Genomic DNA, 17,611 nt, shown 5'->3' on the forward strand with positions numbered 1-17,611 from the left:
TACTACCTTCAGCCCATCTAGTGGGTACCAATCTGTTATTCTACTTCGTCCCATTCACCTGGACCTGGAACATAGAACTTCATACCCATAAAACCATAAGAGCAGAATTAGGCCATTTGGCCCAGCAAGTCTGCTCCGCCACTTCATCATGGCTGATCCATTTCCCTCTCAGCCCAATTTCCTGGCCTTCTCCCCGTAACACTTCATGCCTCTGCCTCAAATATCCTCAATGACTTGGCCCCCACAGCTGAAATGTGGCAATGAATTCCACGAATTCACCACTCTCTGGCTAAAGAAACTTTTCCTCATCTCCATTCTAAATGGACATCCCTCTATTCTGAGGCTGTGCCCTCTGGTCCTAGATTCCCCCACCATAGAGTACAGTAGGTTGCCATCGATCGCAGGGGATCATGGGTTTGCGCCTCTGGTGAACTGTGTCCTCTCCAGGGTGCAAGCCTGGGTGGGAAGATTTGAAGAACCAGGCTGCTCCCCCTCTCCATGTCACTGATGTCGTCCAAGGGAAGGGCAGGCGCCAATACAGCTTGGCATCAGTGTCATCGTAGAGGTTGCCAGAGTGCAGTTGTAAAGAACATCAAACTGCCTTAGGGACCCTGGCTCCAGATTTCTTTCTCAGGGTTTACTCCTGAAACCTTTCACATGGGTGAGTATGGCCGCAAGGCAGAGGAGGTTTAAAATCAGAGTTTTCTTTCTCCCAGGCGGGCTGCTGTCCAAGGCTGATGAGCCCCACCTGCCCAAAATCTTCTCTATAGAAAGTTCTCCATCAAGGCCTCCAACAAGTTTCAGTAAAACCCCCCCCCCTCATTCTTCTGAATTCCAGTGAGTACTGGCCCAGAGCCATCAATCGGTCTTCATATAGTAACCCTTTCATTCCTGGAATCATTCTTGTTAACCTCCTCTGAATCCTCTCCAATCTCTTTTCTTAGAGAAGAGGCCCAAAATCATTCACAATGCTCCAAGCAAGGCCTCACCAATGCCTTATAAAGCCTCAATATTACATCCTTGCTTTTATATTCTATTCCTCTCTAAGTGAATGCAAACTTCGCATTTGCCTTCATCACCACCGACTCAACCTGTAAATTAACTTTAAAGGGAATCCTGCATGAGGATTCTTTGCATCCCTCCCATCTTTGTACCTCTTCAAGTCTAGTTTAAACATCATTTCATGATACGTACATGAGAAGGATATAACACAATGAAAACATAACAAGACAGATCAATGAATCCGTGGAGTTAGAGAATTGACCATTTAGAGTGTCACATTCTGACCACAAGACCCTACATGGGATTGCGAGAACTGATGAGCATCATCGGAGCCTCTCTTTCACCAAAGATACTGATCAGAAGCGCTGCTTACGCAGGGCCCTCAGTGGTTAAGGACGCCTCCCATCAGGCATGGGGCACCACAACATTAGACAAGACCTGTTAGAATGGGAAGCAGCTTCTTCCCCCAGATAGTGAGACAATTGAACTCACTGTCACCTCCCAGACCTAACCATGTCTGGAGCACCAAGTGTTATACTGTTACATGCTATGCGCCATGGCCTGGAGGAATGTTCTTTCATTTGGCGGGATACATGCATATGGCTGAACGACAATAAACTTGAACTTGATTTTCAGTTTTGACCAACACTATGCACAGGCATAGCAATAACTCAATAACCTGTGCAACCACCAGTTACTAAAGGATTATTTACCTTGCCCTGTAAATGGGGTTTAAACTCTTTAATCTTCATTAACTTTGCATCCAAGACTTTTAAGAAATATTAAGTGGGCAAGGTTAAAATAGGATCCTGTGGCCCCTTCAGAAACTTACACCACAGTTCGTAATAGTAGGTGCAACATTCAGTCTCCCCACAGCAGTATCCCGTTTCACACCAGTAAGGCTCATTGTTCACTCCGAAGCAGAGCTCTTTGGCCTAAAAAACAAGAATAAAAACAGTCCACAATACACAGTGACCCAGTGAGAGGAAAACAAAAACAACGTTGTGTAAAAATACTGAAGACAAAGGGCATCTACCTAGTTCCACCTTGGGAAGAGATCTTTTAAAATATATCCAAAACACTCAAACACCTAAAAAAAAGTCCAGTTTAAATATCTAAAAGTAAATTAAGGAAACAAAAAAGGTAAATTTTATACTGCAGTGAGGAAGATTCAAATGGTCATCACAACTATACCCCAGTGGAATGATGTGAACTGTCAGTGGGAAAGAATCATTTGAATCAAAAAGGAAATAATGGTACCTCTACAGCAAAGTACAGGCCCTTTGGCCCACAACGTTGTGCCAATCTTTTACCCTACCCTGAGATCAATGTAACCCTCCCCTCCCACACTGTCCTCCACTTTTCTGATGATGCAGTTCAAAGTACATTTATTATCAAGGCACATATACAGTATACAACCCTGAGATTTGTCTTCCCAAAGACAACCATGAAACAAAGAAACACCAAGGAACCAGCTCAAAGAAAAAACAAACACCCAACGGGCAATCAGCAAAAAAGAAGAAAAATTACAAAACATTAAACCAGAGTCATTGAAACAGTCAGGGAATGTTCAGTTCGTGAGCTGTCTGAACAACGTCGCTGGCACCATCTTCTTCCTTTATTTAATTTTATTTATTTATCTAATCCTTCTGGAAGGATCTATTTCAGCACATTCCCAATCTGGGTGTTTTATCTGCTTAAGTTAAAAGAATGTGTTTCCCTCAGCATGCAGTCACTCTGCTGTCCTTTCTAACAGCAACTTAAACTACCCTAGCAACACACATCAAAGTTGCTGGTGAACGCAGCAGGCCAAGCAGCATCTATAGGAAGAGGCGTAGTCGACGTTTCAGGCCTAGACCCTTCGTCAGGACGACTACCCTATCTTCTCTCAAAGATATTCTCACCAAGCATACCCATTACAAGTCAACCTTCTTCATTTCTCAGTAGCTCCCCTGACCATGGTGCTTAACGAATCTCATTCTGTCATAGGATAGTTACCTCTAACACCCAAGTGCTATCCCTCACCACTCAGGTTCACTGCCTTCATTTGAAATCATCTTAACCCAGCAGAACCACTCCACTCCCCTCAATTACATAGAATTAAACTGGTGACCCCCCCACCCCCAATATGGGGCGGCATGGTAGTGTAGTGGTTAGCACAACGCTTTACAGTACAGGTAACCCGGTTTCAATTCCCACCACTGCCTATAAGGAGTTAGTACATTCTCCCCATGACCACTGGGTTTCCTCCGGGTGTTCTGGCTTCCTCCCACAGTCCAAAGATGTACCGATTGGTAGGTTAATTGGTCACTGAAAATTGGTCAGTGATTAGGTTCAGATTAAACAGGGGGATTGCTGGGCAGCATGACTCAAAGGGCCAGAAGGGTCTACTCTGCGCTGTATCTTAATAAATAAATAATCCCACACCAAGTACTAACGAGTGGACTTTGACAACAGTTCCCACCATTTTGACACTGTTCTCCCATTATTTAAAGTTGCCACCTCAAATAAAAACCACTCATTTTGATTAGGTGCACTCAGAAATAGAATCTCAACTGTTACTAGTTTGAAGTGCACATATCTAAATATAGTGGATTCCAGTTAATTGGGCCATGGTTAATCAGGGCATACATTTATTTGGGTACAACTCTTAAAGAACAAAAGCCAAATTGAGAAAGTAGCTGGAATTCCCTTTGCTTATTTAGAACACCATGCCACTTAATTGGGCCAGGAGACTGTTGCCTAACAGTGTGACTAGCATCAGTTGCGAGCACTTACAAGGCCATTACAGACTACACTGTGCTTAGAGCAATCAGTTTTTACATAGTGTTAGTTGTGGGTGTTCGTATTCAAAAAGTAGTGATATTTGTTACTGATAGTTGCCAAGAAGTAAGCAGCAAGACAATTCAGAATTGTTTTCCTCATCGTAGGTTTCAAGCATTCAGGCTTGCAGATGCCAGAAACAGCTGGGAGTGAAAATGAAATGATTTCACTACTTCAACATTGTAAAGAATTTGAAGGTAATCGTAATTATCTTGAACGTTACAATGGCAATGAAGATTTGGAGGATACAACACAGTCCATTATCTGCACTGGCTATCCGTGCTGATTCTGTTCATTTATAGCCAGTCAAAAGAAAACAACGAATGAATTCCTTCATTGATAATTATTAGGAACCAATATAGTTTTATGGTACTGTAGAGGTATTGGTAGTGTCCTAATTTGTTCTGTATTTCAGTTAAATACACAAATTCTTCCTCAGTTAAATGATATTTTCTCTTTTTATTCTTTCCATTTCTATGAAACTTCAGCTAACTGAGACAGCCACTTAAGTGGGTTGCAATGTACTGGTCCCAATGTATCCTAACTGTAATTAACTCCTTTTTATTATCACAGACTAGGCTAGTACAAATTTAATAACATTTATAAAATTATTGCGTTTGTCTTCAAAATAGTTACTAATGCCTCAAGGCTACTTTGCAAAAATTTCATGCAAATTTAGGACTTGTGCAGTAACTTTAGAATGCAAAATCGAACACAGAAACTCAAGAAAACAAAAGCACTTCCATATTTTTTTAATGAAATGATTGTTTAGCAACTGAGGACTGATTAAGCAAAACCCCCTGAATAAACTTAAATCCTACCTACAGCATAGAGATCCCACTTTGAGAGTATTCAGGAAAAAAATCTTATTTTGAGGGAACAGAGAATGATGGCATATTTCAAAGAGATGAAAAGTACACATGCAGAATGAGCCATTTACCTGGTCAACTTGTGCAATGATTAGCTGTTTAATATAGTTGGGAGACAATGAAAATTCACTAGAGGACCTTAAAAGAAGGAGCTCTCTTAGTGAATTTTCAAGTGAGGAAGGAGGCAAGAGCAGACCAAATCAAAAAGTAACCAGAGAATGATAAAATGAGGGCAGCAAGCTAAGGGAGAGCTGAGAATGAGGAAGAGGGATGAAAGAAGAATTAGCCTTCCATTTCTTGATCTATGGATTCAATAGCCAAAGTGAAAGGAAATTCATCCTGTCTTTAACTATAATTCCACCCAAAAGCAGCACTGGTGTTGTGGTGTTTCGTTGACAATTGTGGGGGACTTCCGGTAGCGCTCATGGAGTGAAGTCGCGTTCTTGACTCGCTCCATTACCTCTGAGTTTTTTTTTCTCTATGGTCAGCTATACTTTAATTAACCATTAAGGCATCAATTTTTACAATACTTTGAATTAAACTGAATTCTCTGACAATTGGATGATACTTAGATCTGCTATGTCTAAGAACGGGAAAAACGGCAAGGATGGTAAACCTCCGGTCAAACCGAAAGCTACGGATCTCCCTCCGACTGAATCACCGGTGACTCTGAAAGCGATATCGGAGTTAATTCAGAGGGAAATTTCAACCTCTGTTAGGGAGATGATTCGTACGGAAATTGCAGGCTTTGTTAAAGACCTGATTCATACGGAAATCTCAACTAATTTCCAGAAAATTGCCGATTTAATTGATAAGATGCAAACATGTATTGCGGAACATCAGTCGGCTATATCTGATCTTCAAAAATTCGCGCAACAAAGTGAGCTTAAGATGGGGAAAATCGAAGAAACAATTAATGTAATGAAGAAGAAACTTGACTTTTTGACTTTTAAAAACTCTGACTTGGAATCTAGAATGCGACGGCAGAATTTACGAATGATTGGCGTGAGGGAAGCCGTAGAAGCTAACAACCCCATGAAATATTTCTCTCAACTTTTAAAAGATGCATTCCCTACTGTATTTCCTGACCAACCACCGCTACTGGATCGTGTTCACAGAATCCCATCATACTCGTCTAGGTCAGATAGACCTAGGCATGTTATCTTACGTTTTCATTACTTTCAAGACAAGGAGAGACTGTTTCGATTCGCTCGATCTAAAGGTTTCATTGATTTTTCGGATCTTAAGTTCCGATTCGTGGAAGATTTCAGTAAACCAATCTGGGACCAACGGGTCCGTTACAGATCCGTGATGTCGGAATTCTATAAGATGGATTTAAGACCAGCGCTGCTGTACCCTGCACGTCTAAGGATTCGCATGTTAGATGGAGCCCTTTTTTTTTGATTCTCCATCGGATGCCCAGAGTTATCTGGATCAACTTTCATCTTCAACATCTTAATTGCCTTTTTTTTAATTTTCTCCGTTGATCGGAGGCTGTGAATTGGTTGGTTTTAACTTTTCTGTGCCCTATTTGGGCAGAAAATTTACTTTTGATTTCTTAATATGGCTGCTAAACTTTCTTTTTAACTGCGTCATTTCTTTCTTTTCCCAGGGGATTCTGGGTGGTTACTTCCCTTTTGTCATCTTACGTATTTCCTGTGCGGCCTTAAATTTTGTAGTTTTTTTTTAAATTTTATTCTGTTTTGCTTTTTATAATCACTTTATGTTAATAATCCTATTTTTTTTTGTTGCTGTGTCTATTCATGAGTTTGAGGTTTATTGTGGTTTTTTTTAATATATATTTTCCGGCTTTTGTTCTGTTCTGTGTGTATTCTAATTGAGCTAAACTTTTTTTTACTTATTTTTTTACTGTTTTACAATTAGCTGATCCTTTTCATATTTATACCTTTTTTTTAGGGAGCGTATACCGGAAGTCATGGGGGTAGTTTTAGCGCTTGCTTCTTTCTGGCGGGTCTGCTTTAGATTTTGCCTTGGGGTCTTGGGGTGGGGGGTGGTGGGAGGGGCTTCACGTTTTAGTTTGTTTTTCTTTGGGCTATATACATTATTGAAGTACTGGTTGCGTCCTTTTCCCCGGTATCTTTTGTATGTTCTGTTTCCTCTCCGGGTTTGTGGGTCGCGCCTATTGTCAATCCTCCTTGTTGTGGGTTGACTTTAGGATTTATGGAGTTTATTATTAATTTTGTCTCCTGGAATACTAATGGTCTTAATCATCCTATTAAAAGAAGAAAAGTTTTTAAAGTGTTCCGGAGACTTAAAGCACAGATTTTATTTTTACAAGAGACCCATGTACGGAGGGGGGACAGACTACGTTTTTTCAAATTCTGGAAGGGACAACAATTTCATTCGAACTCCAATGCTAAGATTCGAGGCGTCTCTATTTTTATAGATTCTTCAGTTACTTTTATACAACAGGATATTATCTCTGATCCGAATGGTAGATTTTTATTGGTTAGTGGTTTACTATTTAATAAAAAAGTAGTTTTGGTTAATGTTTATGCTCCTAATATGGATTGTCCGGAATTTTATAAATCATTGTTTGATCAGTTTCTGAATTTGAACGAGTTTTCATTGATTTGGGGCGGAGATCTTAATACCTGTTTATCTCCAGCTTTGGACCGTTCGGCTCCTTTACGGACTTTACCTAATAAATCTGCAAATTTGATTAATTTTTTCCTTTCTGATTCTGGGTCGACGGACATTTGGCGTTTTCTGCATCCTCAGGAAAAAGATTTTTCCTTTTTTTCACATGTTCATCATTCCTATTCAAGAATTGATTATTTTTTTATTGATTCTCGTCTCATTCCTTCAGTGATTAAATGTGATTATGATTCTATAACCATTTCGGATCATGCTCCACTTAAGCTTTCTATTAAAATTATGGCCAATATACCAAACAATAGACAATGGCGTTTTAATTCGCTGTTGCTTCAGGACTCGGACTTTGTTAATTTTATGAATGAACAGATTGAGCTTTTTTTTACAATTAACCATACAGAAGATATTTCGGTTAACACTCTTTGGGACACTTTTAAAGCCTATATTCGGGGTCAGATTATTTCGTATTCCGTTGCTTTGAGGAAGAAACAGAAGCAGGAGGAGATGGCAATTGTGGACAAGATTAAAGAAATTGATAAGAAATATGTTATGGCTCCTTCTGAGGAGCTATACAAACAAAGAACTGAACTTCAAATGGAACACAGTTTACTACTCTCGTCCTCGACTGTAAACCAATTAAAGAAAACAAGAAGTGATTTTTATGTTCACAGTGATAAAATTGGCAAGCTGCTGGCTAATCAATTGAAATCTAATTATGTTAAATCTCAAATCAATCAGATTTATAACCAAAATGATCGATTGATATTGGATCATGTGGGGATTAATCAAACCTTTTGTGATTTTTATTCTTCTTTATATCAATCAGAGTCTCCTCGAGATTCTAAATATATGAATGATTTTTTAGATAAGTTAGACTTCCCTCAGATTTCACAGGATATGTCTTCTTTATTAGATACTTCCATTACAATGGATGAGATTAAGAATGTTATTTTTTCTATGAATCTGGGGAAAGCTCCTGGCCCTGATGGGTTTACCGTTGAATTTTATAAATGTTTTGCTTCTTTATTGATTCCTTGGCTCTATAAGGTTTTTGAGGCTTCTTTGAAACTTGGTAAACTTCCGGAATCTTTTAATAGAGCATCAATTTCTTTAATACTAAAGAAGGATAAAGACCCTGCTCAATGTGCATCTTATAGACCAATATCTTTATTAAATGTTGATTCTAAAGTTTTTTCTAAGTTATTAGCAAATAGACTAGAAAAAGTACTTCCTTCTATTATTTCGGAAGACCAAACGGGTTTTATTAAAGGTCGTTACTCTTTTTATAATATTCGTACATTGTTAAATATCGTTTATACTCCCTCACAAAATGTTCCTGAGTGTGTTATTTCTTTAGATGCCGAGAAAGCTTTTGATAGAGTAGAATGGCCTTATTTATTTAAGGTGCTTGAAATGTTTAATTTTAGTTTGAAATTTATATCCTGGATTAAACTGTTATATCACTCCCCTGTAGCCTCGGTTCGTACTAACTCTTTAAACTCACCTTTTTTTCCTCTCTTTCGTGGTACTCGACAAGGCTGTCCTCTTAGTCCCCTATTATTTGATATTGCATTAGAACCTCTTGCAATTGCTATTCGACAATCTTCAAATATTACTGGGATAACTCGGGGATTAAAGTCCCATAAATTATCACTCTATGCTGATGATTTACTTTTATATATTTCTAATCCTGAGAGATCTATTCCTGCTGTTTTAGAGTTATTAGCACAATTTGGTCTTTTCTCAGGTTATAAATTAAATCTTAGTAAGAGTGAACTTTTTCCGATTAATAAACATCTTCCCTTATATTATAAATTTCCATTTAAATTGATTAATAATTACCTTTCATATCTTGGGATTAAAATTACTTGTAAACATAAAGATTTATTTAAGACTAACTTTTTACCATTAATAGACCATATTACTCAACTTTCATCTAAATGGTTTCCCTTATATTTAACTTTGATTGGTCGTATTAATGCAGTTAAGATGTTTTTTTTGCCAAAATTTTTATATGTGTTTCAGGCATTACCAATCTTCGTTCCTAAATCTTTTTTTGATAAAGTCGACTCTAAAATTTCTTCATTTATTTGGCAGAATAAGAATCCGAGACTGGGTAAAATACATTTACAGAAAGCTAAGAGAGATGGAGGTTTAGCATTACCTAACTTTAGATTTTATTATTGGGCTATTAATATTCGACATATGAAATTTTGGTTACTTGACCGGGACATACTATCTATTCCTAAATGGGTAGCATTGGAATTACAATCTGTTCAGGGTTATACACTTGGTTCTATTTTAGGTTCATCTCTTCCTTTTGATTCGAAACGCCTTAAGCAGGTCTCTAACCCGATCGTTAAATATGCTTTGCGTATTTGGTTTCAATTCAGAAAATTTTTTGATCTTAATCAATTCGGGTTAGCGATTCCTATTTTAGGTAACATATTTTTTCCTCCCTCTTTTACGGATCGCGCTTTTCAAACTTGGAAGACTAAGGGTATTTTACGGTTTTTGGATTTATTTTTAGATGGTTCCCTTATGTCTTTTGAACAATTATCTAATAAATATAACTTATCAAGAATACATTTTTTTTAGATATTTACAAGTTAGAAATTTCCTAAGTACTATACTTTCTTCCTTTCCAATGCTTCCTCCTATATATATTTTAGATTCGATAATTAACCTTAACCCATGTCAGAAAGGTGCATCGGCTATGATTTATAATATTATTATGAAACTTAGGAAAGCTCCATTTGATAAGATTAGGGTAGATTGGGAACAGGAATTGGGGCTTACCATTTCTGTGGATGATTGGGGGCAGATTTTACAATTAGTTAATACTTCCTCTATTTGTGCTAAACATTCCCTAATTCAATTTAAAGTGGTTCATAGAGCACATATGTCCAAAGATAAGTTAGCGCGTTTTTATTCGCATATTAATCCTTTCTGTGATAGATGTTCGGGGCAGATAGCCTCTTTAACTCATATGTTTTGGTCTTGCCCTACTTTGGAAACTTTTTGGAGAGATATTTTCAATATTATTTCTAAGGTATTAAATATAGATATCTCTCCTCATCCTATTACTGCTATCTTTGGACTACCTAAAATTTCTAGTAATCTTTCCCCTTCAGCCCGTAGAATGATTGCATTTCTTACTTTAATGGCGAAAAGATGTATTTTACAACATTGGAAAGAGCTTAATGCTCCAACTACCTTTTTTTGGTTTTCTCAGACGATTTTATGTTTGAATCTGGAGAAAATTAGAAGTAACCTTTATGATTCTTCATTTAAATTTGAACAGATTTGGGGACCTTTTATTCGATATTTTCATTTAATGTAATATTTACCCTTCTTGTTTTTTTTTTCACTGTTTTAATGGAGGTCGGGATTGAGGACGTGATTTTAAGTTTAACTCTGTTTGGTTTCAAGTTAGCCCATTGCTTTGCTTTGCTTTTAGTTAGTTGCACGGTGGGGTTTTTTTTTGGGGTTTTTTTTTCTTTTTTTCCATTGATATATATAAAATCTAGTATACTATTATGTTATCTTGGTTTCTTATGCTTAAATTACATTGTTTGTAGTATTTTCTTTTTGGTATTGTTATCTTTTGGAATTTTATTATACTTTAACATTGTATTAATGTTTATATGGCTTACCTTTTTTGTATACTTACTCAATAAAAAGATTTAAAAAGAAAGAAAGACAATTGTGTTCACCTAATTCAGCAAATCAACTGAAAACCTTGACCTCATACTCCCTGCACATATGTCATATTCAATGTCGGAATATAAGAAACTGAATTCAAGTAAGCATCGGTGAGATTAGAGCAGAGTAATTTTATCTCTCCGGTCTGCTGATGTTCACTTGGCGTCAGAACCATGATTAAGTTACTTCCACAAGTTCACCAAACACTACCCACTGAGCTATATATAAAACCCAACTGACCCCTTAGAAACACACATCAAAGTTGCTGGTGAACGCAGCAGGCCAGGCAGCATCCGTAGGAAGAGGTGCAGTTGACGTTTCAGGCCGAGACAAAGGGTCCTGACGAAGGGTCTCGGCCTGAAACATCGACTGCACCTCTTCCTACAGATGCTGCCTGGCCTGCTGTGTTCACCAGCAACTTTGATGTGTGTCGCTTGAATTTCCAGCATCTGCAGAATTCCTGTTGTTTGACCCCTTAGAAGTTAAGAGTTATAGATCACTACAGGACAGAAACAAGCCGTTTAGCCTAGTTAGTTTGTGCTGAACCATTAATCTGCCTAGCCAGATTGACTTACCTCCAGACCATAGACCTCCAAACCCTTAACATCCTTGTTACCTAGGCAAAATTTCTGGAATGTTGAAATCGACCCCACAGCCATCACTCGTGCTGGAAGCTTGTTCTACACTCTGAATAAATTAGTCCCCCTTCATATTCCCATGATCTCTAGTTCTAGTCTCATCAAATCCCAATGGAAAAAGCCTGTTTGCATTTACCCTATCTATACCCCTCAATCTCTATACCTCTTATTAAATCTCCCCTAAACCTTCTAGGGCATGAAGTCCTAACTTACTCAACTTTTTCCTGTAATTGGGTTCTCAAGTCCTAGCAACATCCTTGTAAATTTTCTCCACACTCTTTCAATCTTATTTACATCTTTCCTGCAGGTAGGTGACCAAAACTATACACAGTACACCAATTAAGGTCTCACCAACATCGCATCTCCTCTATTCAATACATTGATTTATGAAGACTAAGGTGCCAAAAGCTTTATTTATGGCCGTATCTACCTGTGACACACACAAGCTGCTGGAGGAACTCAGCAGGCCAGGCAACATCTAGGGGAAAAAGTACCGTCACCATTTCAGGCCAAGACCCTTCAGCAGTCCCGAAACATCGACTAGTCCTGCTAGAACTGCATTCAGAAATGAAGTTCACAAAGCCAGGCATCACTGCAGTAGATACTGAAGCCCACTAGTTGCAGGCTACAGCCATTTAGCCCACCACCTACCAGTCCAGTTCCTCTGACCATAACCCATAATTACCCTATTTATTTGAAACCACAAAATCTTGGTGCTTAGTAAGAAATAACATAGGCCCATTCGTCTTTTTCATATCTTAGGATAAATTTGCATTCTGTGATTCAATCTAGCAAACCTCTCTAATTATATCTTTACTGAGGTATGTTGATTAAAACTGTATAGGTGTTCCAAATGTGTTCTCAGCAGAGCTTTGAAAACTTGGAAATATGAATGTCTCACTTATACTGCAATTTATAGCAAAAGGCCAGAGCTATTTACATTTCCAGTTGCTTGCTGTGCCTACATGTTCATTTGATGCAGAAAGACATCTCTAAACTCCTAACATTTGCTGGTAACAATTTCCCTGTACATCAGTCAACCTGTCGTGATTTGTGTTCAACCAATTTCTTCTACCAACATTGGGTGTATGGGGAAAAATGTGCCTTCATTAGCCAGAGGATGAGATTGTGGTACATATTTATAAAATATTGGTTTGATTATTGCCAAAGTCCGGCGTCAAGGATCAATTTAAATTCTCACACACATTTACATGTGTAACCCTCAGGTTCTGTCGCTACGCAAGACTAGGGAATATGATCTCTGGCTCTGCCAAAAGTGTAAGATTGGGCACAAGCTTACCCGAACTCTGTTTGTGTGGATGCTGCGTGATTTGTTCCCGTTACAAATCAGTACCACCAAATATTAGACAGTACACCATATACCATGAGGAGGGAGGAGAAGGTGGCGGCGCGACGCAGCACGTGCGGCCATTCCGAGTGAATATCGATTATGTGTTAACTAGGGGGCTGTGCACAATCTGGATTTGATGGGGACAGCCGTGAGAAGCGCAGAGGAACATCTGGAGTAACTTCTGAAATGCCTGCTTCGCTGCCGCTGCTACTGTGCGATCGAGAATCTCCAGAGACGTAGGCCCCAAATCCTCGGCTTTGCGTATCGCCTGTTGCCGGGGTCGAAATGCTCGGCAGAGATGGTGCTTAGTGCTGAAGAGGTGGTCGGAGGCTCGGAGTTTTCGGACGGACTCAGAGTTGGACTGTGGTCGGATGCTTCATCGGCAAGTTGGCGGCGCTGGAGGTTCACCGTCTGCGTGAGATGATGGGACCTTCAAGAGACTTTGAGACTTTTACTGTGCCATGGTCTGTTCTTATCAAATTATGGTATTGCTTTGCACTGTTGTAATTATATGTTATAATTATGTGGTTTTTGTTAGCTTTTAAGTCGGTTTGTCATGTGTTTTCGCGATATCATTCTAGAAAAACATTTTATCATTTCTTAATGCATGCATTACTAAATGACAAAAAAGGGGACTACGTGTCCTCATAACCATAATATACAATTAAACGATTTAGCTTTATAATTCTTAATTTGACTGAAGGGTTAGCAAAGGAAAAGCAAAAAAGGGCCCATTTTAATGAAACAATCTAATGTGCACAAATTGGAGCTCATGGTTTCCCCTTCGCCGATCCACCTTCAATCTCCCTGGCCTTTGTCGGATCATGGCTCCGCTCCGGGTCGAGTCCTACGACCGTTTCTCTCTCCATCTCCCGCCGAACAAAAGACCCAGATCACCCCGGTGTCAGGCACACGGTACGAAAACACACTCCCGTCATTGGATGGCTCACATTCCAAAGCACCCGTTATCTCTAAACATAACCCAAACACTGCTTCTACAGAAAGACCATTACGTCAGCAGTGAAACCTTTCCCAGGGCGTTTACACATGTATAAGGGATTTGCTGTGGCGTTTTGGAGTGACATGCAACAAAAAAAGTTAAAGAATAAGAATTAAGTTAAAGTACAGATATGGAATAAATATGCATAAATACCAGCCTGTATTGCAACACAAACAGCATTAAAAGAGAGGTTTAAAGTGTACGGTTCTGGTCACAATTCCTTTGGAAAGACGTGATTACACTGGAGAGGGTGCAGAGGAGATTGATCAGGACGCTATCTGGGATGAAGCACTTGTTGTTGTTGTTCGTCCTTTGTAGTCGAAGATGACCATGGCTTCAAAGTCAAATGGGAGATTGGTGGCTGTGGGTCCGGAGGTGACTGATGAGGCCAATCCGGGCCCTGAAGGCTCGCCCACACGTGGGACACAAGTGGGTGGGTGCTGTCGTGGCAGTGGATGCTGCTCGGGCCTTGCGCACAGCACGCTTTCGTTGCATCTCGATGATGCGGCTGACTTCAGCTGCACGGGCTCCTGTGGTGATCTTGCTGCGCCAAGCTGGACGGTCGAGGGCAAGCGTCTCTCACGCGTTGATGTTGACTCCCAGGCCTTTGAGGGACGCTTTGAGGTAGTCTTTGTAACGTTTCTTCTGCCCCCGGACTGAGCGCTTGCCCTGACACAGCTCTCCGTACAGCAGCTGCTTAGGCAATCGGCTGTCTGGCATTCTGACCACATGTCCAGCCCACCTGGCTTGGGCCTTCAGCAGGAGGGTGTAGAGGCTGCAGAGCCCAGCTCGTTCCAGGATTTCCGTGTCGGGGACTTTGTCCTGCCACCTGATGTGGAGGAGTCTGCGGAGACAGCTCAGGTGAAAGTGGTTGAGCTGTTTGGCGTGTCTGCTGTAGACAGTCCAGGTCTCGCTGGCGTAAAGGAGGGTGGTAGGGACCACTGCACAGTAGACTGTCAGCTTGGTGGTAAGACTGAGTCCTCTCCGCTCCCAGACGTTCTCACGGAGTCTCCCAAAGGCGGCGCTGGCTTTGGCAATCCTGTTGTTGACCTCAGCATCTATGTTCACTGCGCGAGAGAGTATGCTGCCCAGGTAGGTGAAGTTGTCGACTGCCTGGAGGTTCTGGCCCTTCACCGTGATGCGCGGCTCCTGGTATGGCTTTCCTGGGGCAGGCTGGTACATAACTTCGGTCTTTTTGGTGCTGATAGTGAGACCGAAGTTGTCGCAGGCTTGTGAGAAGCAGTCCATTTCACGCTGCATCTCCTGCTCTGTGCTGGCGTTGAGTGAGCAGTCATCAGCAAACAAGAAGTCTCTGATGACAGTCTCTTGCATCTTTGTAACTGCCTGCAGGCGCCTAAGGTTGAACAACCTGCCTATACCTGACGTGGATTCCTTCTTCGTAGTTATGGAAGGCATCTGTCAGCATGGCAGAGAATACCATACTGAACAGAGTCGGGGCAAGAACACAGCCTTGTTTGACGCCATGAAGCACTATAGCTAAGAAGAGAGACTGGATAAACTGGCTTTGATTTCCTTAAATAGAGGAGGCTGAAAAAGAACCCAACAGAGGTATTCAATAGTTATGTACTGTGTCGTATGACGTGTGTGATCATGGTCTTTCCATAACTATGGCTGTTCTTGGCAAATTTTTATACAGAAGTGGTTTGTCATTGCCTTATAGACAATAGGTGCAGGAGTAGGCCATTCAGCCCTTTGAGCCAGCACCACCATTCACTGTGATCATGGCTGATCATCCACAATCCGTACCCCGTTCATGCCTTCTCCCCATATCCCTTGACTCCGCTATCATTAAGAGCTTTATCTAACTCTTTCTTGAAAGAATCCAGAGAATTGGCCTCCACTGCCTTCTGAGGCAGAGCATTCCACAGAACCACAACCCTCTGTGTGAAAAAGTTTTTCCTCAACTCCATTCTAAATTGTCTACCCCTTATTCTTAAACTGTGGCCTCTGGTTCTCAACTCCCCCAACATCGAGAACATGTTTCCTGCCTCCAGCTTGTCCAATCCCCTAATAATCTTATATGTTTCAATCAGATCCCATCTCATCCTTCTAAATTCCAGTGTATACAACCCCAGTTGCTCCAATCTTTCAACATATGACAGTCCCGCCATCCCGGGAATTAACCTCGTGAACCTACGCTGTACTCCCTCCATAGCTAGAATGTCCTTCCTCAAATTTGGAGACCAAAACTGTACACAATATTCCAGGTGTGGTCTCACCAGGGACCTGTACAACTGCAGAAGGACCTCTTTGCTCCGATACTCAACTCCCCTTGTTATGAAGGCCAACATGCCATTAGCTTTCTTCACTGCCTGTTGTACCTGCATGCTTACTTTCAGTGACTGATGAACAAGGACACCCAGATCTCGTTGTACTTCCCCTTTTCCTAACTTGACTCCACTTAGATAATAATCTGCCTTCCTGTTCTTACCACCAAAGTGGATAACCTCACATTTATCCACATTAAACTGCATCTGCCCACTCACCCAACCTGTCCAAGTTCTCATAACATCCTCCTCACATTTTACACTGCCACTCAGCTTTGTGTCATCTGCAAGTTTGCTAATGTTACTTTTAATCCCTTCATCTAAATCATTAATATATATTGTAAATAGCTGCGGTCCCAGCACCGAGCCTTGCGGTATCCCATTAGTCACCGCCTGCCATTCTGAAAAGGACCCATTAATCCCTACTCTTTGTTTCCTGTCTGCCAACCAATTTTCTATCCCTGTCAGTACCCTACCCCCAATACCATTTGCTCTAATTCTGCACACTAACCTCCTATGTGGGACCTTATCAAAGGCTTTCTGAAAGTCCAGGTACACTACATCCACTGGTTTTCGCATGTCCATTTTCATAGTCACATTCTCAAAAAATTCCAGAAGATTAGTCAAGCACGATTTCCCCTTCGTAAATCCATGCTGACTCTGACCTATCCTGCCACTGCTATCCAAATATGCCACTATTTCATCTTTTATAATTGATTCCAGCATCTTCTGCACCACTGATGTCAGACTAACTGGTCTATAATTGCCCGTTTTCTCTCTCCCTCCTTTCTTAAAAAGTGGAATAATATTAGCTACCCTCCAATCCGCAGGAACTGATCCTGAATCTATACAACAGTGGAAAATAATTACCAATGCGTCCACGATTTCTAGAGCCACCTCCTTCAGTACCCTGGGATGCAGACCATCAGGCCCTGGGGATTTATCAACCTTCAGTCTCATCAGTTTACCCGACACCATTTTGTGCCTGATGCAAATTTCCTTCAGTTCCTCTGTTACCCTAGGTCCTCTGGCCACTATTATATCTGGGAGATTGTTTGTGTCTTCCCCAGTGAAGACAGATCCAAAGTACCTGTTCAGCTCGTCTGCCATTTCCTTGTTCCCCATAATAATTTCACCCGTTTCTGTCTTCAAAGGCCCAACTTTGGTCTTAACTAATTTTTTCCTCTTCACGTACCTAAAGAAGCTTTTACTATCCTCCTTTATATTTTTGGCTAACTTACCTTCATACCTCATCCTCCCCCACCCCCGTATTGCCTTTTTAGTTATCTTCTGTTGCTCCTTAAAAGTCTCCCAATCCT

The 17,611-nt window shown here is 40.6% G+C and overlaps 1 protein-coding gene across 1 annotated transcript in view; it reads right to left on the reverse strand.

Annotated features, from left to right (window-relative positions):
• LOC134351113 (WW domain-binding protein 1-like) overlaps positions 1-17,611 on the reverse strand; it is a 43,356-nt gene that overhangs the window by 12,288 nt on the left and 13,457 nt on the right. The window contains exon 2 of the mRNA XM_063057202.1: positions 1,835-1,937. Coding sequence (XP_062913272.1) covers positions 1,835-1,937 — 103 coding nt within the window. The remainder of the gene's footprint in view (positions 1-1,834; positions 1,938-17,611) is intronic.

The sequence above is a fragment of the Mobula hypostoma genome, chromosome 8 (assembly GCF_963921235.1).
Source record: "Mobula hypostoma chromosome 8, sMobHyp1.1, whole genome shotgun sequence".
Classification (NCBI taxonomy): Eukaryota; Metazoa; Chordata; class Chondrichthyes; order Myliobatiformes; family Myliobatidae; genus Mobula; species Mobula hypostoma.